Source organism: Scomber scombrus, chromosome 8 (assembly GCF_963691925.1).
Source record: "Scomber scombrus chromosome 8, fScoSco1.1, whole genome shotgun sequence".
Taxonomy (NCBI): domain Eukaryota; kingdom Metazoa; phylum Chordata; class Actinopteri; order Scombriformes; family Scombridae; genus Scomber; species Scomber scombrus.
The window spans coordinates 7,600,583-7,626,593 of record NC_084977.1 but is presented as its reverse complement, the minus strand read 5'-3'; the positions used below and the strand labels follow the sequence as shown (position 1 = coordinate 7,626,593).

General features: G+C 38.0%; 1 protein-coding gene across 1 annotated transcript in view; it reads right to left on the bottom strand.

Moving 5' to 3' along the window:
- Positions 1 to 10,230: 10,230 nt before the first annotated feature.
- Positions 10,231 to 26,011, bottom strand: part of LOC133984485 (gamma-aminobutyric acid receptor subunit gamma-3) — a 53,921-nt gene continuing 38,140 nt past the window's right edge. Inside the window, exons 5-9 of the mRNA XM_062423831.1 lie at positions 23,797 to 23,879; positions 18,806 to 18,943; positions 15,171 to 15,323; positions 12,090 to 12,289; positions 10,231 to 10,509 (exon numbers count right to left, since the gene is read on the bottom strand). Coding sequence (XP_062279815.1) covers positions 10,231 to 10,509; positions 12,090 to 12,289; positions 15,171 to 15,323; positions 18,806 to 18,943; positions 23,797 to 23,879 — 853 coding nt within the window. The remainder of the gene's footprint in view (positions 10,510 to 12,089; positions 12,290 to 15,170; positions 15,324 to 18,805; positions 18,944 to 23,796; positions 23,880 to 26,011) is intronic.

Below are 26,011 nucleotides of genomic sequence, written 5' to 3'. Positions count from 1 at the left end.
GATATAGATGGATGGATAGAGAGAGAGAGGGAGGAGGAGAGAGGAGCTCAGTGCATCATGGTAGTCCCCTGGTAGTCTAAGCCTATAGCAGCATAAACTAGATGGTGTGGCTATGTACTGTGTGACATGGGAGGTAAGGGGATACTGACTATCCTCTGCTCAGTATAGCATGAATAGTGATGTACAGCTGGTACTAAGAGCTAACCATAGACTGTAAAAAAAAAAAAAATGAATGTAGCCTCCATGATGCCCCCTCTTGAAACCTTGAGATTGGCATTTTGACCGTTGCCATCTTGGACTTTTGGAACCAGAAGTTACCATATTTGGACGAGAGGGTGGAGCTGATCTAACACTAGCATGTTAAGCACGGTGCATTTACAGTCTATGATCATTCTAATGCTAACGAAACTTATGACTTGTGAAAAAGAAAACTTGTTTTGTTTGGCTTAAAAGTTGCTAAAATTGTTAAAAAGTTACAAATCCCTAGAAGCTCATGAACAGTTTTGCAATGGCTGAATTCATGATATGCTCATTCAGAAGCCAGCAAACTGCAAGAGCGCAGTCATACTTGCAAAGGTAAGGTGGCCCTCGTGAAGAATTTTAGTGAATTTTATTATTTTTAAGCTGATTGTGTAGTGACAATAATCATCATACAGGACAAAAAAAGAAATGTAGTTATCTTTTGTATTTCAGTGGTCACATATACTTAAATTGAGCTCAAAGTGAGCTATATCTAATTAGTTCACACATGTGATTGCATTGTATTTACAGTGTAGCAGATAAGGACACCTCTACTGTCCACTCTGTCACAGTCTGTGTAGAGAGAACAGGAGTTTAAAGAATCACAGATATCATAAAAATGTATATTTTATTAATGTACTTGTTACCTGAGCACACCTGGCTGTGATTCCTCTCTTCTTTTTCTCAGTATTTATGTCAAAACCTAATCCATGTCACACATATAATTGTCTGAATGTCTGCCCTGTCTGAATTCATGTTCAGGTTCTCTGCAATTATGTTTATAGAAAACTAATAGGTACTGATAAGTTCTGTATGTCACATTCAACACTTAGGTACAGGTAGTGTATAATGGGATATGTGAAGGAGTAAACTAATACCCAGCAGCCACAGCCCAACCCAAGGTGATGCTCCCATCAGCACACCAACCCAGGGTGCCATCATGCTGTCTCTCCTGGCTGGGCAGACTGAAAGGATGATATTTATCTAAGCAACAGCTGATGGATGCCCTGCAGTTTCTGCTTCAGTCTTGCATCAAGCTTCACTCTCTTGAGGCATCCCATGTTGCTGCTGTGGTCTTCATCACTCACTGTGATGCAGGTCTGCCCCTCTCTGCAGACTTCATCACTCACTGTGATGCAGCTCTGTCTCTTGCTGCAGGCTCTGGGCCTGTTGATTTACAGAGGTATAACAACAACAAGATCTTCCAGAGTTTAAATATTATATATTTCATGTGATATTTAAGCAGGTAGTGGCTGTTCATGAGTAAATCTATTTTAAAATGGAGTGGGTGTATTGTGCAGTTATATCATCTGTTATCAACAGTAAGTGTCATATCACAGTCAAACATTCACATGTTTTAGGAAGCTATAGTAATCTGGGGGATTGTATAACATTACTGCACAAACACAGCAAATGAACTTTAGCATTACATTGCCACCCAAGGAACCTTTACCATGAAGACATACGCTGGAATGCTCTGAGTTTCAGTTTACTTTTGCAGTTTAGTTAGTTTGACTCTTAGTTTCTATGAGAGTCAATGAAGAAAACAACAGTATCTCATGTGGTCCTTCAATATAATTTACAACCTCTAATCCATCCTTCTCTACCTCAGTCCAGTCTTACCAAACATGGGAAAAGTCTAAGAAAAGGTGGACTGGTGCAGGGACGTAGAGCCAGACTGGGATAAAACCAACAATATTTAGCATTTGATTTTAATGAGGTAAAAACAAAAGAGAGCAGCAAGTACAGTAGAATTTAGTAACGGACCACATACAGTAGGTCATTTTGCAGCTCCCATAAACAGCCTAGGTGAATTAAATTAAAGCCAGTATTCTCTATTGATTTCACCATTTAACTTCCTTGTAGTTATTACAGGGAGATGCAGATGTAGGGTATAGGGATCAGCTTAAAAAAGAAACTCACATTGTCACAAAGAACCTTTCACAGACAATCCTGATGGCGTCTTCCCCTTCTTGTTTCAAGATCTGCAAGATTCTCTACAGTCATGTTAAATTCTGCTGAGTTAGATTTGGTCAAGCTGGAGCTTGCACTCATCTTTCAGCATCTGCATCCATATATGATCAGCCTGTTTTGTTCCACGTTTCTTTTCCTCTTCTTACTGGGCAGCATATGTTGTGGCAACTAAGTTTAACAGGTGAGCTGCACATGTTTGATGTGGAGGAAGTTGGTATTCAAGACCACTGTCTTCTTCCGAGATGCTGACTGTGTCCTGATAGTCCGCTTGGGGCTCTTCATCCAAACTCTACTTCCTCAGACTGACTCTGATTGCCAAACACATCGAACGCTTTAATGAAGTTTGAACTGCTGTCGGCCCTATGAGAGGGAATGTCAATAAGGGCACCTGCTAGAACATCAAAGTTGCGTGACCCTCTCAACCTCTTGCAGGAATGTGCAGCAGATCTTTCTTCATCTATCCAGCAAGCAGTGACGCCGATATAGCTTCTGTGGTGTGCTTGATAACACTAAGCTACACTTTCTGTACTCAAACACAACAAACTTCTTCTCTTTTCTTTCAAACTCTCGCTCACATTTTCACTGTGGTCTTCTGGCATCAAGTCAACTCACAAGATTTCAGAGCAACACTTCTCCTTGAGTGAGCCTTAGTTTGACCCCATAACAAACAGACCGGATCAAGGGAAATGTAAAGAAATTTTTTTTTATGTCTCTGTATGGTTCTGTCCATAATGTTGACACTAATAATAGCAATCTGAGCCTGTCAGTGGCAAACACAAGCACTTTTAGTGGACATACATTGACAGTGTCCTATTGCCCCCAAAGGATTACATTACAAGCCATTTCAGTCTCTCGTTCAATACTGGACCAATTTTATAAATTGTTGTCCCCATTAGTCATTTAGACACAGAAAGACGGGAAAATAGGGTCCAGGTTGAAAAATACTGAAGTCTCCCTTTAATGGAGACAGAAGACAGATTGAGAGCAAGAGTTTGGACCTCCAAACGAATGCTAACGTTGCTCCTTAGACAGCTAATAAAATGTCACAGCTTGTTTTTGCTGCTAAGAAAAGTGGTTCCACTTCTGAATTTCTACTTTCACTTCTATGCAATCAAGATTTGTGTGATTTTATTTGAGTTTATTGTGCACTGCATGAAAAATAAAAACATTTTAAAAAATTAAAAAAAATAGCAACATCTCTTTCCAGAAAAAATGTCCAAAAGATCAAAATGCCACTGGCTAATATTGAGAGCTATTTAACATTTAACAATTAATATTTTTTTTATCTCTTTCAACAGAAAGTGTTGTAAGTACTACTACTAATGTGGAGAATCCACAGATGGTTGGACAATTTTCACTGGTTTCTAACAAAGAACTTATTTCTATGTATTTATTTATTGTGATTTGATACAGTGAACCTCCAACATTTGATCATTTAGGGGGTTTAAAATGTTTCACCTGAACTGAACTCCACATGCGTAATCTAATTTATTAAAAAGAGGCACCCCATCTGACAGGGACATGAGTGTCAGACCTGACCCAGATAGACCTGAAGATAATTAATCAGTACTAGCAATAATGCTGTGGTCATTTAATAGTATTATTTTTTATTTTTTATTTAATTCTTAAAATATTTTCTTCCACTGTGATTATGGCGCACCATGATGAATGCACACACCTGAGACCAGTGTCAGTAATACAAGACCCTGCTAGACCTGATTAGACTATAATTTGGACCCAGTCTAAGCCGGTTCCCAGGTCAAGACTGGGTGCCTCAGAACCAAGTGGATTTCTACATTGAGAGCTATTCCGATGATGTTTTGTGTTCAGGTGTCAGGACCAACACACTGCCATAATTTCTTTATGGCTGTGAGCAAACACTTTCCCAAGTGACACACAATCGTGTTACATAGCCAATCCATTTATTTTGATTTTAGGTAAAACATACACAGACATTGTGTTTCCCTGAGACAATTTTCCCACTCAGTGACTAAAATGGTTCACAGCTAACAAATGGTTTAAATTCACTCTCTACTCAAAAGAAGAAGAAGACACTATCTTCTTCTTTTCCCTTCAGTTGGATGTTTGAGCTTCACTGTGCAGGATGATGTATGTGCACACGTTGACACTAGAAGGCTGTTTTCACTTTCATCTGCTGATAGAGGAAGGTCTCTCTGTGTTAAAGGTGTGTAGCAGGACTTGACATGTCACAACTCATTTGGAGCCAATTGTTGTCCAATATGCAACTTAAACCAATGTAATGTTGAAACTTTAAGCCTCAAGTGACCAAACACTGAGAATGGACAGTGAGGTAGGAGGCATCTTGTGTCCAGCAGTTGAAATTAGAAATATTTGCACATGTGTAGATTCTGGATTTTTAATCAGGGAGAAGGGATAGATGTCTTCAAACGTGTGTGTGTGTTTGTGTGTGTGTGTGTGTGTGTGTGTGTGTGTGTGTGTGTGTGTGTGTGTGTGTGTGTGTGTGTGTGTGCGTGTGTGTGTGTGTGTTTGTGTGACCCCAATAGGTCCCGTTATGCTTCTCAATTTGCCCCAAAATGTATTATAACAAAGCACCAGTCATGTACAAACAGCAGCTGAGGTAAGATATCTATTATGAGCATAATTTCAAATAAAACCATCAAATCCTACTTCTAAAATGCCTTTAATAGTTTCATAATTGCATTTAAACAAAACACTTTTAAATACAAAAAATGATTGCACTTATATATATTTATGACAAAGAAAAGTTTTTATTTTATTTATATTTTCTTGTCCTTTGTAGTAATGCACATTTCAGATATAAAAAGAACCATTGGTATGAAAATAGCATGGGCATCAGAAATGGATTGTAGATGCTGTAGCCAAAGGAGCAATATTATGAGAGCAACCCCACTCACTGGACACTACACTGTTGAGGAGTACAATCTCAACACTTGCACTTGACTGTACCACTGAGTAATGAGATATCTATGTCACACTGATTCCACGAATATGAAAAACACAAAGCAGGAAAAAGTGTACAATAAGTTAAGATAGGAGTTAACACATATTAATAAAAATATGATTCACCACTGTTGAAATACACTGCAGATAGCAAAGGTTTAGCTACAGAATGAAAGCTTGTGGTAAAAACACACTCTCTGCACAGCAGCAGAGACACTTTTTAAAACCCTCTCCAGCTTCTTTCTTCCACAAATAATACAACAGTAGATGAATTATCAAATGACACAAACCATCTTAGAGCATCAAATCATGTTCAAGGTGACTCCACAATACTGTACTCAATACATGACTAAAAAACAACAATTTCCTCTAACATGATTTCAACTATCAAAGAATAAACACAAACAAAAATGTCTTTGGCTTTTTCATCACAATATTTACTGAATCAATGCATGTGTGCACTGAGTTTATTGTACTATTGTACTTATTGTACTCTCACCCAAACGGAATTCATAGCCTGAAAATTTGATCACATTTTAAGTGACAATCACAAAAACACCAGAACGTTCTTAGCAAAGGGTTTACATAGCACGTTAGTGACAGACAGATAAGCTTCATGTCTAAATGTCTGTCACCGGCTGAGTCCCTCAGATGCCCCATCTGCATATAAGTCCTGCTGATCCTCTGCACAGATGACACGCTGCCCAGAGCTGGTTCACTGGTTCAGTCTGGAGCCACACACATGCCCAAACTGGCCTGGGATCAAATCCCTGCCTGAATCCCTCCTTGTGTTTACCCTCTTGGCTTTCCCAGTGTCTGGAAAGATAATTACCAGAAAATGTGGACTCTCCAGTTGGAAAAAATGTAATGCAAAATCATGAAAGAAGAGAGGAAATTAGACTTTTTAAACTCCAGATGGCACGTAGGGCGTGGTTGGGACAGCCGGTGGAAAATCAATTTAATGGCACATTTCATTCATTTTGTCCAAATGTTAAATAAAATCCCTACTATTCACCTCCATAAATGTTCTATGTAAGTTCTATCTAAGTGTAAAGCCTGTGCTAAAAAGCTCTACAACTTTTATTCAACCATATATAACAACATTGCAGTCTTGACTGGATCTTTTTCCTGTGTAAATCCCTTAACTGCCATATGACATAAGCCTTTTTTAAAGAAGAGTATATAAGGTTAAAATAAAACCATCTGGAGCCATGTTCACAATAACTCTTATACATTTAAATATTACAGAGGGAAAGCTACTCAGTTAAATGATGCAAAACCTTTCTTGTTGTCTTTTGCTGCTGTGTGTTTTAAACACTATTGCCTGATAATACCAAATGAGACAAGAATGTGGTTAATTGACAGTCAGTATGATTTTAACAGTCGAGTCTCTGTCACATACCTCTCTTATTCCTGTCTAATAAAGGCAAAAAAAGGCCCAAAACAGTGTGTAATGACGCTAAATGTTTATGTTGCTTGAACCTTTTACTTTAATTGGAGTGTGATATTTTTTTTATTCCAAAGTGGAAATGCAAGAGTTATTGTAAAGTATAGCACCATTCAAAATACCTTATTGCATCCCCCTTCAACTGCTGGAAGAGGGGAATCAGAACATCTGGGCTGCACGGAACAAACACTGCAAACAAACACTGATTACAAAATGTGCTATAAATCAATAGTTTTGCATTCACATTGTGGATAGAACGTGGCAGATTAGCTTTTGTGGTTATTATAAAGTGTGATTACTTATTTAAAAGACATTGTCAAAGAAAGGAACCAAAAGGACTGCCAGAAGAGGTGCAGTCAGTAGTTTGAATTTGTTGAGGAGACACAATGAGCAGGTGCAAATACATATGTGGCTAGATCCATTTTCATTCAGCATCTCGTTTGTGTGCAGGCACAGTAGGCAGCACTTAACACCAGTGCTGGCAGAGTTTACTGTTGTTCTCCTTTTGGAAATAATGACCATTCACTTTCACATCTACTGCCTACCGCCACAATGTGAATGCAGCAGCAACCCCAGCACTTGTTAATTACTGTAGAATTCGAAAGCCAGCATTATATGTATTATTTTTCTTCTTGAAATTTCCAACATCTGCTGTCTACACATACAAACACACACACACACACACACACATGCACGCACGCGCACGCGCGCGCACACACACACACACACACACACACACACACACACACACACACACACACACACACACACACACACACACACACACACACACACACACACAAACACACCATATTATAATGTATGTGCAGTATATTAAACATATTAATATAACCATTTAAGGGTTGTTCAAACTTTGTTGAAAACAAAAATGACTGGGCACATATGTGAAATATTTGGCACATACATAGCAAATATAATAAAAAGAAAACAGCTCATTAAGGAATATAAAAAATTCCACTTAAGTATACTGCCCAAGGCATAAGAGTAACCTATGCTGAAGTGAGGTCTTCACCACGCAAGGTTATTATCAGAGGTAAATATGTATTTCTGGTGTTCATCTCAGCTCTGGGCAGGCTACACTAAGGCAATTCAACGGTTGCTAATGCCAAGTCTCAACACAGGGAAATCAAATTATGATACAAACAGTCCCATATTAAAAACTAAAATTCTATCTCCAAACATATTACAACTTCTTCAGGGTAATGTTTAATTGTCCATTGCATGCAAACAAGAGTCAACAGCCAAACAAAGATGAGTGATCCTAATGAGTGGGATTATTATATTTGTGCCTACAGTAATGTACAAATGATACCCATAATATTCAATTTGGGCATCTTGTTCACCAACTGTGTTAGGAAAAGGACCGCTGCGTTGATGTTAGTTTAACAGCCGAAAGAAGTAATTCTTTGCCTATTCATTTGATCTGGTGTGTATTAACAACAAGTGGCTGCAGTACAGCACCAATCCAAGGTGCTTATGTGTAACGTGAAACAGAAAAGTAACATTTGAATCATACACATGGCTGCTTTTTTTCCTGGGTGTTTCATCTTAAAAGGCCAAGATTTGTGACAGTTTGTTAGACATAGTGTATGTTTTTAACCCTAATTGATCTATTTAACCCAATACTGTTCTACTTACAACCTCTAACCTCCACAGCATAATGCTGATGCAGAGAGAAAAATATTGACCCATATTACAAACCACCCACTGCTCTCTCTAAAAATAGTTCTGCAATTTGAGAATGTCCTTACTCGATGAGTTGAATGATACCACTTTCATGTGTGTACGACACAGTACGAAGCTAAAACCTGGAGCCAGCTAGCTTAGCTTAGAAATAGGAATGGCTACCCTTTATCTAAACAAAAATTAGAGAAAAAATGACTACCACCACTTCTAAAACAAGCATGTTATGTCTCACTTGTGTAATTTGCAGACAAATTATAGCGCTTGTTGGTTAATATTGTTAACTTTTGACAGAGCTTACCTAGTTGTTTCAACCTATTTCTACCCTGTTATGCTAAGATAAGCTAATGGTCTGCCAGTGTTGCCAACAATTTTCAGTGTTAGCTAAAGCCTGCAGGAAAAGTCACTAGATTATGTCACGTGCAAATTTGTATATCTATGACACCATTATGTAATTACAAACACAAGATTTTTTTTAAATGTAAGGAAAATGTAGTTAAATTACACCAAACTGACCATAACTAGCTATTTCATTTGCTATTTTTTTATTTTCAAGCAACTCCTCAATAAGTATCTAAATCTACCAGTAATAATATTTATGCAGGCTGTTGTATCAACTCTAATTGAAGTATCATGAATAAAGAGATGACCATAAGCTGTTATAAGTTTGCTATTGTTAACTGTCTATTTAGACAAAACTAAATCAAACTTATATAGTTAAATAATTAAGAATGGGGATCAGTGATTGGTCATTAAATAGGTTAGTTAAGCTCCGGCCAAAAAGTCGCTAGATTTGATGCAGTATGAAAAGCAAAATCTTGTGACAAAGTCATTAAGTTGGCAGAACTGCGGTCTGCTGGCTTTAGCTTCATATTTAGAGTACAGACATGAGAGTGGTATCAATCTCTTCATTTAACTCTTGGCAAGAAAACCACTAAGCGTATGTATTCCCTTTAAGGAAAGGTGTTTTAAACAAATATTTCATCTAAAGTACATGGTGGTCTGCTGGATTGCCTTATGTACCCATTATAATTGATGTCCTCTTGGGCCCCTGGGTGCACACCCAGGACACCATGATGATAGATCTTGCAATGTACACACACAAATACAAACAAGCTATACATAACCATTAAAATTAAATAAATAAATAAATAAATAATTGACTTCACAACTTAAAATGATTCTTTCTGCTGTAAGATTATTCAAATATGTATACTCTTCCCTGGGAACCCATTCATTTATTATACCATATACAGTAGAGTACTAATAGTGCTGCAAGCAGAAGGAATGAGTCATTATTAATGGCTGAGAGTCATTATGAAGAGATAAGAACCTAATGATTCTTTATGTACTTGTTACCACAAACGGTTGTTTTATAAATTTAACTCAATTCAACTCACAATCAGTCAAAGCCAGACTCTTTGATTTTTTAAATATAAATCATTATTCCCTGATTATTGTAGCAGATTATATCTACCCCTCCAGAGGAAGGCACTATGAATGGTTTGAATGTCCTTGGATTTTCATCAACTGGGTTTGACTGATGGCTGGATAATAACACTGCCTGTACGTTCCCTACAATGCAACTCATATTCCTGACTGAGAAGTTTAGGGTAGAATTGCAAAACCCATTTCCTTCTTTGTCTTCATTTTGTCATCAGCAAACAGTCCATCCTGTCCTCCCTCTGTGTACAGCATATGAAGGGAGTAAGGAAAGTGTTGTATTTTCATGCCTGAAGTCAAAGGCAGAAATATCTGCCAGGTACAGACCTGCAGACACACGCTGGCCTGTTTTATGTCCAGATAATTGCTTCAGGTACCACAGGATAGAGTTTATTTGGTGTCACCTTTAATTAACCATGAACTTCCTCTGTTAGACTGATCTGTCTTTCTGTTGTGACTTAACAGGCAACCACAGTGTGCTAAAGGTAGAGATAGCCGACCCAGTAGACGACGTTGAACAGCAAGAAGGAGGTGGGGAAAAAGACGCGAGAGTACGCATCCAGTTCAAGTAAATCTATGTGGACACGTCCTTTTCTCCATGCACCTCCTTTACACTCCTCGTAGCAGCAGAAGAAGCTCTGGCAGTCTTTTCCATCCAGACACTCGTAGACACAAGCGTCCTCAAAGTCCTGCCAGTACATGGAGTTGTTTAGAGCGATGACGGTGTGTGGAGGTCTCACATCCAGGACAGAGTAGTTCTGAAAAGACGAAGAGACAGTCACATAAACACAACAAACAAAGCTCATTTTGGAGTTTAAGTCTTGCTCACTTATCACAGTAGAAGGTTCCCAAATTAAAGCATGTGTTTCCTATTTGGGTTTGAGCCCATGGTCAGTTCAGGTGGACTTGCAGTTCAGAGTTAACCTTGTTTCAGTTTTGACTGTGAAGATGTACATGGTTGAGACTCTGATGCACTGAATTTGGAAATGTAGAAGTAATTATTCTGTTGTGTGTATCACTTTGTTCAGTACAAATTTGCTCTCAGACTGTTTACAGCCTGTGATTGCTCTACTTATTGTCCACTTCAGAACTGTGACACCACATATTTTTTCAACGGACCGTTTTTTGAACAGAGGACCAATGTACCTTTAGCATCTAGTATGAATCAATCTTTAAAAAGTTGGATGCTACATTTCCCATGAGGCAACTAAGTAGCGTCTTTTCATTAGACTTTCAAGTGCCCACATTTTCCAAACTCCAAAGTCCAAAATAATGATTATATAATCTATTTTCTCAAACTTGCAAAAGCTTCTCAAGAGCCACAGAAGACATTCTACAACTTTTTTCACAGGCTGAGTAGTAAACACTAAATCTTCATGTGTAAAATAGGTGAAGTGCCCCTTTAAGATATTTATTAAGGCCCTTTTTGGTTTGGGGCACTTCAGTTTAGACAAACTTGAAAAGCTATATACATATAAGTATTGTCAGGAAAATACTGGACACAAATGAAATAAATGGATACAATGGTTTAGAGAAGCTACACTCTAATATTTTTGTACATTTTTTGTTCATTATGGAGATTCCAAGAAATGAACTACAATACAATACTACTACTATTTCCTTAATCTATCATTTAAACACATAGATGCATGAAAGCGAAGTTGTTCACAGCGTGAGGATGTATTACAACTTTAGCAATATTTGCAAATACAAATAAGTTTCTTGACAGGTCATCAACTGATAAACCCTGTGGTGATTCCTCTGAATGTCAACCAATGAACAAATCTGTGAAACACCAGATTCAAGTTTAACTACAGATACAGACATAAAGCAATCATCAACGCAATGAAAATAAGCTAAGAAAAGCTCACCCTAATATCAAGAGTCAAACTTCAATCCTGCGTTAAAGCTTGTCATTCGTATATGTAATCTGTCTAAAATCACACATTAAAGCTTTGTTTTTTTATTTTTTTGAAGAGGACATGAAGTGACAGAATGCAGTGCCTTCACTTCTCACAGTTGTCGACGGGCTAGAAAAGGCCCGTCTGTCTTGTTGAGATTGATGCAGTGTCCCTTAAAATAGTAACAGTCTTATCAGAAGAGCTTATAAAGGGCAGCATCACATCATCTCAACCCTGAAAGGTTTTCTCGCTTCCATCTTGTGATAACAAAACCAAAGCACTATCAGAGAAAAGCTACTTTGAAACAAGTGACAGTAATCCTGTACATAGGGTCATCTCCTCAATCTATATCGTGGCACTTTTAAGAAATATTTCTGCTAGAATATTTAACAGTTCTGTATATTAAAAAAAAAAACAGTTAATCAAGGCAAACTTACTGGTCTTTTATTTTCCATGCGACTGTGTCTTCGAGTACTGTGTGAGTACCAATTTAATGTTGCGTACTCCATGAGAGCAGCAAAGACAAACAGGAAGCAGACGGTGACAAAAAGATCCATGGCAGTGATGTAAGACACTCTGGGAAGTGACGTCCGGGCCACAGTACTCAGAGTGGTCATAGTCAGCACGGTGGTTATGCCTGAGGAATGGAAGAAAGGACAAACTCATCTTAGGGATTGCTCACGAGTAATGATAGAAATTCAGAAGGTTTGTCAAGGATTTATTTTTTAGTTTGGATGGACCCTGAAGTGAGCTGAACGTATTATCCGCAGTGTTCCTTCTGTCCGAAGAAGCTAGAGCTAAAGCTGGTATTGTTATTGTAATACAAGGAGCTCAGACCATAACACTCTTTTAATTCTTTCACTCTCTGTTTAATGTAATAGTAGTTCCTTTAAAAATAAAATCTCAAGAAGGACATTGTGAAAGAAAAACCAAAGCCAAAGGCCAACATACTTAATATTTAAAATGTTCTTAATACAGAAGGTTCCAATACGTATGTCCCACCACAGTGTGTTCTTTCAATCGGAAATAAGTCAAATGACCAAAACAAGACACCATGAAAAGCACCAAACACACACAAAGACACTTGGAACTGTAAGACAGGGTCAGGTACATAAATACGAGGTGTGTTCCTTACAGCTTGCCCTGACAAAAAAAGACTAAGCCATCCCATCATGCCTTAAATTGAATCTACCTAATCATTCCAATGGATAAGATTGGGGACAAATCCACAGTCCTTGCTCTTTGCAAAAATCCATATATATATCAGAGCATTTTATACCTTTACAATTATTTACAATAACCATTTATATACTAGAGACAGCATAGAGGTGACAGGAAATGAGGAAATGAGGAAATGAGGAATGACCCACATTTGGCCCCATGAGGAGGGAATTGCATACTAAAAAGACGAGGAATCGTCAGGCTAGGAAAGGATCCCTTCATAAACAATATGGAAAGCAGTGATCAGTAATGCTATCAAAGTAGATAGTGGTATATTCATTTTAAAGAACACCTTCAACATGCCTCAATTGATTTTTTTGGCCACTTGGGGGCAGTGCAAAAAGCTGCACATGACATTTTCACCTTCACCTTATAAAGTTGACATGTTAGCAAATAGTTGCCTACACATACAGCAGACACAGAGCAACATTAGCATTCATTCGGAGTTTCTATCATTTTTAAGGTCTCCACCAACTCCTGAGGGAAATATTTGGCTCTTAAGCTGCTCAATACTAGTCGCTAACTTTGTCTGTTCTGCTGGTTGTTGCTTGGCAGGACAAGTACATTGGGTTTTTATAGTTAGTTTTAATTTAAAACAGCGTCCCACTGTGTTCTCATTTCATTTGTTCCATTGTTTACATAAAAATATTGATTAGATGAGCTTCAAGGCTCCCTGGATTTCCTACAAGTAAAACTCCATTTTCACTTTGACAGATTTTGTTGATCACATGTGAATCTGACTTACATCCATAAGAAAGATCTCTGTTTCTCAAGTATCTCTGTATGATTCCATGTGTTGTCCTCTCCCATCTCCTTCCTCCATGAGCATTATAGAGATGCTCATAAGAAAAAAAAAAGAAAACCCATCTGTGACTGTTTCACTGAGGTTTCCATGGTAACAAGCTGGCCCCATCTATTTCAGGCGGACATCTCACACTTTTCCTTTAGCCTCTGCTTGCTACAGTGATTACCCTCACCTGCCTTTTTGCCGATGCTGTGGCACCGACTCTAGAGTTTCTCCTCTAAATAATAGAATGAACAGGTTCGAAGAGAGGAAAACTTTCAGAGGCATTTATCTTCACTGACAGCTTAATGTAGGTGATATTGTGAGGTTCTGTATGTGACGTGTCAAACATAAATTACTTTGGGACCCAATGTATGTGTCTGTCTTGAAGAATTCAGCAACATTATGCTGAAATCTAATGAAAGTGTGTGCTACATTGCTACTGAAACTATACTATTGAGACTCATACTTGAGCTGAAAGGTGTGCTGTCACAGGCTCAATCACCTCCTTTATGCAGGTTAGGGCTATATCTAAAGTGCTTTACCTTTTATTCCCACACTGACTTGCCTTGCCACCGTACTTTTACAATCAGCCTACATCCACCATCCATCCATTATCGTCATTCCTTCTCCTGATTTGCATGCAATTGATCCAGAAGCTTTATAACAAAGATGACAGATTAATGGCGCTAGTTATTCATTTTCTACTTCGTCCCTTTCATCAGTCGTGAATGTACACGGCATCTCTCAGCAGATGATACAACAGCAGGGCTGGGCAATATTGGCTGATGTAACATTTTGGTGACACTGGGTCACCGGTGAGAGAGGGTACAATGTGTAAGGTGCTTCTATTAAGAGCTGAGGGAAAATCACCCAAATTACTCACAAGCCAAAAATATATTTTCCCACAACACTGGCAAAGATGGCTTACTATTTTTTCACTTTTGCTGCGGCAAATGATTTCCTAAAATGTTCTGCCACATTCTACTAAAAGTTTAAAATTGCTGTGGTTAAAGTAGCATTTTCTACCCTCCAAATGTTTTATTAAAGATCTGGAAACACACCATCATTAAAACATGTCAGCAATGGATAACATGTAAACAGGGAAAAAGCAAAGTAAAATGATGAAATCAATTACCTTTACCAAAATGTTCCACAGGACTGCACAACAACAAATAGAGAGCGTGTATAAAAGAGGGAAAAAGCATAACAGAACAGAAAAAAGCAGAAGCAGTGACTCAAGTTAAGTGATGAACAAATAACCATGCAATATAGAAAACAGCACATACTGTAATGACAGAGCATATTCAAAAGAGGCAAGAAAAAACATGAATCAAAATGTATAAATGGAAAAAAAGCTCAAATGTAGGAAGTTGGGATGTCTGCAACATTGATTCTAATGATCTCTAACGCTTTAATGAAAGCTATTCAAAGCCGTTTTTCACATGCGAGTCAGTGTTACGGCCCGGTATGAACGGCCCGTCTGAACTGCAGCGAGCCCACAGTACTTTACCTAAAGCTGTTCTGGCTGGAGTGGCGTCTTTTTTGATCCAGAAAGAGACCCAGGAGAGGACCACGGTGAGGATGCAGGGGATGTAAGTCTGGATGGTGAAGTAACCCATTCTTCTCCTCAGGTCAAAGTACACTGTCATCACCACATAGTCACCTGTGTGTGAAAACAGAACATATTCAAGGATCTATGTGTAAAATGACTGCATCATCAACATAATATACGTTTTGCTGCATGTTGTTTAGTCTGGCTTTGGGTGGCTTGCTGTGAAGGTTAAATTTAATACTATATGCAAATGGTGTTTAACATTTCTAAAAATAGAGAGCTGAGTCAGCTCTTTGCAGATAGCATACACCTTCCTTTTCCTCTTAGAACTGATTCCACCTCAGCTGAGATCAGTTAATATTAAGAGGTAGAATAATATAATTGCATAATAAGCCAGTGACATGAATATCAGACTGAAGAAATCTGGCACAATGTCCTTGCTTTTGGGTGCTACACTAAGTAACCGACAGAAGTAGTTGCATATGTTAGTTTCTGTGCTGTTAATTGTTGATTTTTGTTGAAGTGTGCCAGAGACTACGGAGACAGCAGTTGCATTGTATTCTTCTGCCCTTGCAGTCGTTAAGCTATAAAAGAACCACAGGCAAGCTCAGAGTTGAGACATTGTTGTCTTTAAGTGAGCTTCTCTGCCTGAAACCTGGCTTATAGACTACAACTTTGATTCTGATCTTGAACTTGAAGGTTTTGGCCAACCCTGGTTCCCCCATCATGAACTTTTATCAGTTTCACTTTTTCTTATTTGTGAACAGTGCTATACAGCAACTATTGGTCACAGTTGCTTATAATCACCCTAAATCAAATGTTGATAATGAGACAGCAGCCCTAGTCCGAACTGTGCAGCGTCTACTGACTGACTGTCACAATTTTATCATGGGAGATTTTAATCATTGTTTAGAACTAAGTCCCTGACTCATTTCTTCCGGAACGTCCCCTGTCCAACAATACAGGGTGAAGTATGGGACGAGTGGCACCATTAGTGATTCTTATATATCTTACGTGATGACTCCCCTGGGTTAGTCAGACCAGAACTGTGTTCATTTGATCTCTACTTATCAATGGACCCTGAAGGGGGATAAAATTGAGCACAGTGCCTGGATTTAAGACTCTACACTGGAACTGAAGGACTGCTTTCTATGTATTGATTGAGATCTATTTAAATACTCATTTTCTGACTGAGATGATCTCACAGACATGGTTTCTAGTTAGATCACTTTTTGTTCAAATACAGTATGGTGATTCCTTACAAAACATGTACTACTTTCCTCACTAATAAGCCCCTGCTATAATTTAAACATGCTCTTAATAATAAGCTGTCTTATTATGAGGGAGATAACAATGAAATGGAGAAAGCACATAAATGTACGAAAATCAGGTATAAAATTCAAGTGGAGGGTGAGCTGAATAAAGGGTACTCAGGGTTGGCTTGGAAAGAAATAAAGTCCATGGTTTGGATGCAGAACAATGACAGAAGAGTATTTGATCCTGAGAAGCTGAACTGGCAGAAGAGTTAAACAAATTCTACTCTAGGTTTGATATCTATAATTTCAACGAGAAGCTTACTAATTTTAGAAACCGGCCTGCAATCAGTGAGATTAAAATTGATGAGGTTATTCTATGTAAATCTTTTGGTCATATTAAAGAGTGGAGGATGCTGCAGCTACTCTGTTATAACTTGTACTGAGACACCTAGAGAGAAATAAGAACCATGCACGTTTGCTTTTTATTGATTTTTGTTCTGCTTTTAATTGTATTCAGCCACATGTCCTTTCACACAAAACTTCAACTAATTTTAATATGGATTTTGGTACAGCATGTTGGCTCACTGACTTCATAACAAACAGATCTTAGAGGGTCCGGATTAATGTAATCCTGTGCTGTAAATTTTCATCTTCCCCTGGATTCTCTCAGGGCTGTGTGCTTTCACCACTTTTATTAGTTTCATATACAAATAAGTATCATATACAGTATAATTTATCATGGTTTGTCCTTAAGTATGCAATGACTTTGTGACTCTTCTGCAGGGTGTGGAGCAAGACCATCGCCCGGTCTTTGATCAATTTGTTAACTGGTGTGACCAGTCTTTCTTCCAAATAAATGTGGCTAAGACTGAAGAAATGTGTATTGATTTTCGGAGGAGGCCCCTTCCCCTTGCTTGATTAAGGGTCACCCAGTGGCAGCAGTGCAGCAAAGTAAGGATTTGGGCACCATCCTAGATGAGAAATTTAAATGTGATGCAAATACAGAGGCTATATGTCAACAGTTGTTCTTTTTAGGGAAGTTGCAGAGTTGTGACACTGATAAAAATGTTTTATTTGTTTATTTGTTTTACTTTTATTGACTCTGTCCTTTGATTTGCTGGTTTGGCAGCCTTAGGGCCTGATTTACTAAAGGTGTGCGTGTGTAAAAACGTGTGCAATCTTCACATTACCCACAAAAAGCAAGCTGATCTACTAATGCGGTGCACTGAGGCTTGCGTCTTTCAAATGTGCAAGATAATACACGCTGTCCATTTAGTACGTTTGCCATAATGAATATGTAATATGGGGTGTTTTTACCCCAGTTTGCAAAATACAGGCAGGAGAAAATGCAATATATGTTACTTATCACACATATAACCTGTAGCACTGTGCACATATGATTTCTGTTACAGTGGTGATGAGTAGACAGAGGCACAATGATAGAATACACAGAAAATGTTTTTTCTACCCATGTTAATATTTTTTCTCCCATATAGCGTTTTTAAAATATTTTATCTCCCATATGGCGTTTTTTTCTGGTAATATTTTTTTTGCTGTATCTCAATATGTTTGTTAACCTCTTCCACTAGAACATCTAATTCCACCTGTATGAAGGGTCATCTCAGAGGCTCAGACTAATGTTTTAGACCCTTTACATGCTGAGTTCCAGATGCTTTCATCAGGGCAGAGGTTTAGTCCCCAAAGGTCACACTAATAGATACAGACTACCTTGTGTTCTATCAACAATTGTTTTTTTAAACAAACTAACCCCGGATGTCATCACGTGTTTCTTTCTTTTATTCCATGATTCATGTTGACAGTGTAGGAGATGTGGATCATGTGTTATGTTGTGTATGAAGTATTGTATGTATTTGTTCTGGTTTGCTATCTGTTAAGGAAACGGCTCCTGGCGGACATTAAAGTTTTGTGAATTTTTGAATCATGTTCAGTGTCATCATGTAAAGCAAACAGCCTTTGAAAATACTCCACAGATAAAGAGAATTTTCCCTATCTGTAAACTTAAATATGTCAGAGATCTGAAATATAAAAAAGAGGAAATCTTTTAGCAGCTCTCACAAACTGATCAAACTGCAATCACTGAGAAAGTCATTGAGCAGACCAAATTAAAGTGGCCTAATGGCAGATAGAGAACAGGGGAGGTAGATGTGTGTTTGAAAGACTTTCAAACACAACTTTGAACACAATAAATAAATGGAAATAATGAACTTAAAATGATTCCTGCCACTCTTACAAAACAAGTTTGTCTGACACTAAATATCCACAAGTTGTAATTGAGCTTGTTAGTAAGATGGGTGCAAATGAACCAGTGCTTCTTACCTGCTGTAGTCTTTAATATGTCTGAAGTATTTCTCAGGCCCATAAAATCAAACTGGTAGAGGCGCCAGGACTTCTGGTCAGATGCCTCCACAGAATTCTTTTTCCACTTGTAAATCATCTCATCTCGTGGGTATCCATCTGCAATTACACAGAGCATGTGTGTGTGTGTGTGTGTGTGACCCTTGGCGCTACATGGCACATCCTAATGATTGATACCCTGTGCACAGAGACCTAGGGCCACCCAGAGCAACATTTGTCTTGTGCTGGAGGCTGGCTAATGAAAAGACAGTCTGGAATGAAGACAGAGGCAGAAGGAAGGTAGATTAAATGAAAGCTTTGGTTCAATAATGTACTGAATCCATCTTGATGTTGGGCCTGACCTTCACATGATGCACACAGAGCCTGTGAGTGCTTTTACAATTGATCATGTGAGGTTAATGATGGGTTAATGATTCCATTTCTACTTTGGTATTGTGCTGGCCTGAATCTTTGCTGTCTTAAAACAGACACATAATCGTTTTAAGTAGAAAAGCTAACAAAATTATGATCTTGCCTGATCGCAATTTGATGTAATAAGCTTTCAATTAACAAAAACAATTAACTGTGAGGGGTGCCCAAACTACTAATTGTTTTCAAACATGCTTGATGAATGAATTCCATTAACATTTGCCACACTTCTCTCATTTGCTATTAATGATGTCATTAGAGATTCAGCAATTGCTACTCGAATTCAAAATGTCAGAAAATAACAGCTTGTTGTTGAAAACAGCTCTTTTTAAATGAGCAAACGTATGGATGGCATGACTGGATTGGAAAAATTCTGTAGGACATTTGCATAAAACAACTCGAGGCACAATTCATGATGCATTTATAAATTAACAACATTTATAGAACTTAATACACGTTAGCAAAACAGGAAGACCGTTCAAAATAACAGTGCTCAAGATGGGTAGAATAGTGAGTTTACACTCTCCAGGTCACACCTTTGTCAATATAATGATACATTTATCTACTTTATCTACATAAATTACATATACATTCAAGGATGATTTCAATATCTGCAAAATCAAGTCATACCAGAGGAGTATTGAACCCTGGTATACTCTTTAACATAATCTCTCTGTGATTACAGCAGGTTCCATGCGATAAATGTTATAATTGCCCTTTTTTGGACATAGTTTAACTCTGTCTGCTTCATCTACTTCTGCTTCAGTTTTTGGTTTTCCACATCCTTGCTTGTGTTTCTTTTCAGCTGTGGATTGTTATTGAAGATTTTGGTATCAGTGATAACAGTCAGTTTTCAAAGTGAGTTTTCCCAGTCGAAAATGTGTCAAGCTCTTTACTCAAAGAGCTTCTAAACATCTACAACATCTTCTAAATGTATTTTCTTTGAAGTCCTTTATATACTCTCGTATATAATTACATGTTCTATAAATCTGATTCTGTGTAGCTCACAAAAACAAATGATATTTCTCATGTGCATTGTTCTATTAAAAGCCTTGAATGATCTAGTCATCTATTAAAAGTGCAGAGTGAGAATGTTGTGGCATCTAGGTAAACAGACCTAGTATGTATAAGTATGTTTTATTTAGTGTATAATCACATGAAAATAAGAATTGTTGTGTTATCTTTACCTTAGAATGAGCCCTTTATATCTACATAGGGAGCGGGTCCTCTTCCACAGAGGCCACCATATTGCACCGCCATGTTTCTACAGTAGCCCAGAATGGACACACCAAACACTGGCTCTAGAGAGGACCTTTCATGTTTTTCATGAGTTTCGTGGCCACTGTTCACTCTTCTACACACTTGGAAGGGGGTGGGGGTATTCTATTTGTTGTAATCTGCCATCTCACTGTTAGATGCCACTTAATCCTACACACTGGTCCCTTATAGAAGAAAAAGGCCAGCGTCTCAGTGTGGCAGTTTCAGCAGAAAAGAAAAGGATTATCATGATCATACAAGAGAAGTATTAATTTACAACTATGTGAAGTGATATAGCCCTCAGTAGCAACCTGGAAATGAAGAGGCAAAACACATCATATGAAAAGCTAGCAAGTTGGCTTTACATAAGAGAGTGTTGCAACAGTTCACTACAAAAATGTATTATAATGTAGATGTGTGTAGAGGTACTACACCAAGTACTTCATTCTTCACAAAAAAAAGCATTTCAGTACTTTTAATTCATGTTTTCACTGAATCACATTCACTGTAAAGCTAAAATGTCTGAAATGAAAAATAGTGGGTCAAAAATATGTTCATGTTTCAAGAGAACAGCAGCTATAAATTTGGTGAAACTGGCCTTCGGCAAAAGTCTGGGGGGGCTGAAGCGCGGTTCGCCCGGGGCGCCGTACAAGCTAGAACTGCCACTGTTCAGCCTATTACTTTGATTTATTTGGCTCTTGAAGAATGAATAGTAGGTATTTATATAATACATTATAGCAATTTCAGAGAATAGCAGTTGCTGCATCCTTCCATCTTATTACTTCACCCAACCGATACGGTGAGAAGGAAGTTATTAGTCAGAGGTCTGCAGATCTGGGACAACATATTCTAAAATAGTAAAAAAGTAATTATCACAGCAAAGGGGAAGTGATCATAGTAGTTTGAGATGATACATTATAATGGTCCCATGTCATCGTTGTAACACTGTAGAGGCTCCCCATCAGGCAATAAGGCAATGAGAACATGATGGGCGGAAGAAAACATCAATTAAGCTGGCAATAAAAGAATATTGACTTGATGGTAGGTGCCTGAAATGACTATTTTAACAGTCATTAAAGTCATTTTAACACCTTAAAACATCATGTAAGTCAAGTTGTTGTGTTGTGTTAGTACCTGTGCGCCCTTTCATAGCAGCTTTTAATCTTGTCCTTTGTGTTTTGTTTGTTGGAATATTCTTTAGTTTTAATTCAGATAGTGCTTTTAAAGATATTTACAGACCAGTAATTTGTCTTCCTCACTTCCGTCTCCTCTCTCCTGATTCCTTCACTCACTCTGAAAGCTGAACTTTATCTCATATGGTGTTAATTACAGTAATTATGGACAAACGCCACACAGTATGAATGCATCAGCAGTCGATCTATCCAAACGTTCAAGCTGCTTTAACATTACTGTCATGTAAAGCAGCAGCACCGGATACATCAGACAGTTAAAATAACACTTATGTCAATTTAGAAAAACTTTAGTGCCACTTAAGAATTCTTACAAGCTACTAACTTCATTCATTTTGTCTCACAGATTATTATTTGATGCCACACATGTCAGTTAATGTCATATATTATCCTCTGAACTCTTTCTCTGTCTAATGAAAATGGCTTCTGTGTAGCACAAGCTGGCAATGGTTTGTTGGTCCTTTTAATAACAGCCATCTTTCAGTCTCATTCAGTCTGTGTTCTCATACAAGGACACAATGTTCAAATAGAAAACAAAACAAGCCTATTACATGCATATAACCTCCATTACGGCCATGAATACAACACACTGAATGTGTTTTTAGTTTTCGGGAGGGATGGAGGTCCTGGTCCAAGGCTATGGTAAGGGAAACATTGTACATTGATTATTCCAATGGCCCAGAGGCATGATGGCTTTAAAGATAAGCAAATCTAACTTAATCAGAAGACAGAGACATCATCATGGAAACCAGTGTAATATCTAGGTAAGGAAATGGGTTTAATGGATTACAGCGGGAAGGATCCACCGACTTTAATAGGCTGCACAAGGTGCAAGGTCTTATCAAATTAAATCACTCTGTAATCTTGATAATACATCTCTCTGAGAGGACGCTTTAGAGCCACAGCAGATAACACATATGCTTCATTCTCCACACACTGCATCATTCCTCAGAGCATCATGATGTTTACTGTATGTCCTGCTACCCAGACTGCCAACCCCTTTAAATGTCACATGCGAATATCAAAAAGTGAGAATGAATCCCACAATGTGATTTTTAAAGTGTAGTTTCTGCTCTATAGGTAAGATTATTTCACTAAATTAGGATTTAGGTCTTAGAAACACTTAGTGGAAAATTGCTCTTTTGTTCTTTTTGACACCTTTGCTTCCTTTGCTTCATCAGCTGTCTGCACTGGAACCAGATGTTGATGATATACACTTCAGTGAATCTGCATGAATTTGCGTCTACACTGAATTACACAGTAATTGAATATATTTGTGATGCAGATGTCTTTAATGGAGCCTTTTTATGTGCTTGAATACTTACTTCATAATGGAGAGACGTGTTGTTGGTGTTTAAGCAGTTTAGTACTTCTGTGCACTTAAATGCACTTAAGCTTCAGGTTACTGTACTTATCTTTCCTTTAGTTCAGTAGATACCTCTGTATGAACTTTCACAAGTCAGATTGCTCGAATGTTGCCATAGCTACCAGCAAACTGACCTGGATGTGAGAGTGAGAGTGAGGATGCAACATATTGCTTCCCTATGATGGCTTCCGAAGTAACAAAATTTAGAGCAGGTTTTTGAAAAATAAGCAGCAATCATTGTACATGTTATGAGGATCTTCATATGTCAAGGCAGCACAGTCATCAAGGTTAGCACATTTTACACTGGTTGGACAACAGCATCTGTCCTGTGGAAGTATACTAAATCCATACCAGACCCATACCATACAAATGTAACTACTGACAGTCTCTGTGTTATATAACAAAGCAAAAAGACTGACTCAATGAAATGCCTTTCAAGGTATCAGAACACAGTGCGGTGCAGCATGGCATCAACACTGGAACATTATTCACTCTTACGTGAATGTTTTTGAATTGTCCTTCAGTCCCCTGGCCATCATTGTCCCCCATTGCTACTTTTACTGTTTAAAAAAATCAATTGTAAATGATGAGCAGATACTCATATGAACTGTCCTTGAGTACTTGCTATATGGGAAGAAGAAAAAAAAAAACCCAATTCAAAATATAATAACCTAAAACACACCAGAGAAAATGGAGCACTTTGTTGCACCAAGATACTAAAGTGTACTCACAGCTGGAGAAGATGAGTGGGCAGGAGTGCTCGTCCATTGGAAAGTTGTGCAACTGCAGCTGGCATTCTGCATTTATAGTCAGTCTGCAAAGACAACAACACAATCATTTTGTGATGAAACCTCTTGGGTAAAAAGGACTTTTCTTTGTTCCGACTTTCAAAGTGTCACAAGAAGCCTTCTGAAAGTGGGCATAAATGAGTGAATATGGGAGTAAATCTTGGTAAATATTTCTCAACAGCCAGTGTGGTAGCATTTCCTAACAGGTGGTGTGAGAGATAAATAAATGACATAAGTTACAGAACATGTCCTACAGGAGTAAGGGTTGGGGAGGAATCTACTCAGTACAACTTATTGAATTCCTCTGAAGACTGTTCATAGACAACAAATGTTACAAAAAGATCTTCATTCTCCATTTTCAGACCGTTGACCCAGTTTGCATTTGATTCTAAAAAAATATTAGTTTATTAATCAATTTGTCAGCTGACAGAAGTTAAAATATTTGAACACAAGCTGTGCTGTGAAAAAAAATGTTTTGATTACTAGGTCCCTATTGTGTTTGTATCCTGTACACACTTGACCATGCTGGTGACACGATACACATAGCAGTGGTTTCACACTACTCTACTAATTGACAGGTGGGGAGAATATGCCAGAAAAATGCACAGAAGTTGACTGCAAGCTAGTAAACTTGGATGCGAGCAGTGCAGGTTTAAAAAAAAAAAGAAAATAAATCTCATAGGGTATCTTTAATCTGCAATACTTTCATAATTGATTATTCTTGCAGCCATTTTTCAAGCAAAAACACCAACCATTCTCTGATTGCAACTCCCCTATGAGCATTTGCTGCTTTTCTCTGTTTTATATCATTGTAAACTATCTGATATCTTTGGACTTTAGTTCCGACAAAACAAGGCAACAAGGAAATAATAATAGATAGATAATTGATAAGGAAACAGTTGTTAGTTGCAGCCCTAGTATCAATATCCTAAATTAGAACCCAATAAATTGTGTTAGTTGTTCAAGTATCTTGAGCTATAAATCAGCTTTAATGTTCTCCCTGTAATGTTGCTATAAACGACATTCAGTATCTTTTTTCTTACTTGGAGAAATTAAAGAGGGATTACTTTAATGAGCCTCTACTGGCAACCGAGGAACTGCACTGCAGCCCTCGGTGGTCTCTATTCACCACGCTCATAAAAAACACATTTTCAAGGATGATGAGTGACCAGCTGTATTCACTCCAGGACTGAGAAACACCGGTGTGGAGGGACAATGTGACACTGTATATCTTTATATTTCCCACTGCTCTGGCACCGTGTGTGCTTCCACAAGGATGACGTCTCAACAAACCTACAGTACTCCGTTTTATAAAACACTGCACAGATATTATCATGTGTAAAGTGATGTAGCTAAAGGTCAGCTGGCCCTTAAGACTAGACAATACTGTGGATGTAATCATGCAGCCAATATGTCGTTGACCTTCAATTATAAAACAGTTAAAGTAAGCAAGTAAAAATTCTTATCTCCCTGGAATAAGAGGCTTCAGGCAGTGTTAAGAGAGCCCTGACCTCAAACTGGCTGGTTTGACAGATCAGTCTGAATTAACAGGGTTTAAGATAAGGATTTTCCAAAATATAGGTTCCCTTGAAATTACAACTACCTGACTGAGAAAAGAGAGAAGAAAAAGAAAGGAAAATATGTTAAAAGCTGCTAGTTCTTCTTAACAATAGGCTTTGTCCACTCAGCTACACAGAGTGCAAAATGAAGTCCACAATATGAGAAAAAGAACAAGGGATATCAGTATGTGCATGAATGGACAAAGATAAGAAGAAATAGGAGAGAAAAAAAATGCATTGTACTGTAATTCTGGTATGATCTTTCAACCTCATTAAAGCATGGAATTGGGACAATACCATGCATGTGGGAGAGGCATGATATCACAAAATGTCATCTCTGTTTACTCCAGCCAAGCCATAGCTCAATTAATACCAAATGACATTTCATTGTCTTTCTCTCATGCCATCAACGGATATTACTCCTCAAAGTTTGCACGCCCCTGAATAGTCAACATCAATAGAAGTCCATGAGAGAGAATGTCCCTGGGCTTTGCTTGTGACTTGACTCGCTTATAGCACATGTGACGCTTCTTTTGTTCTTGCGGAAATGTGCATGCAGTCTGTGAATTTTCACATTTCCATGAGTCCAACATCCACTT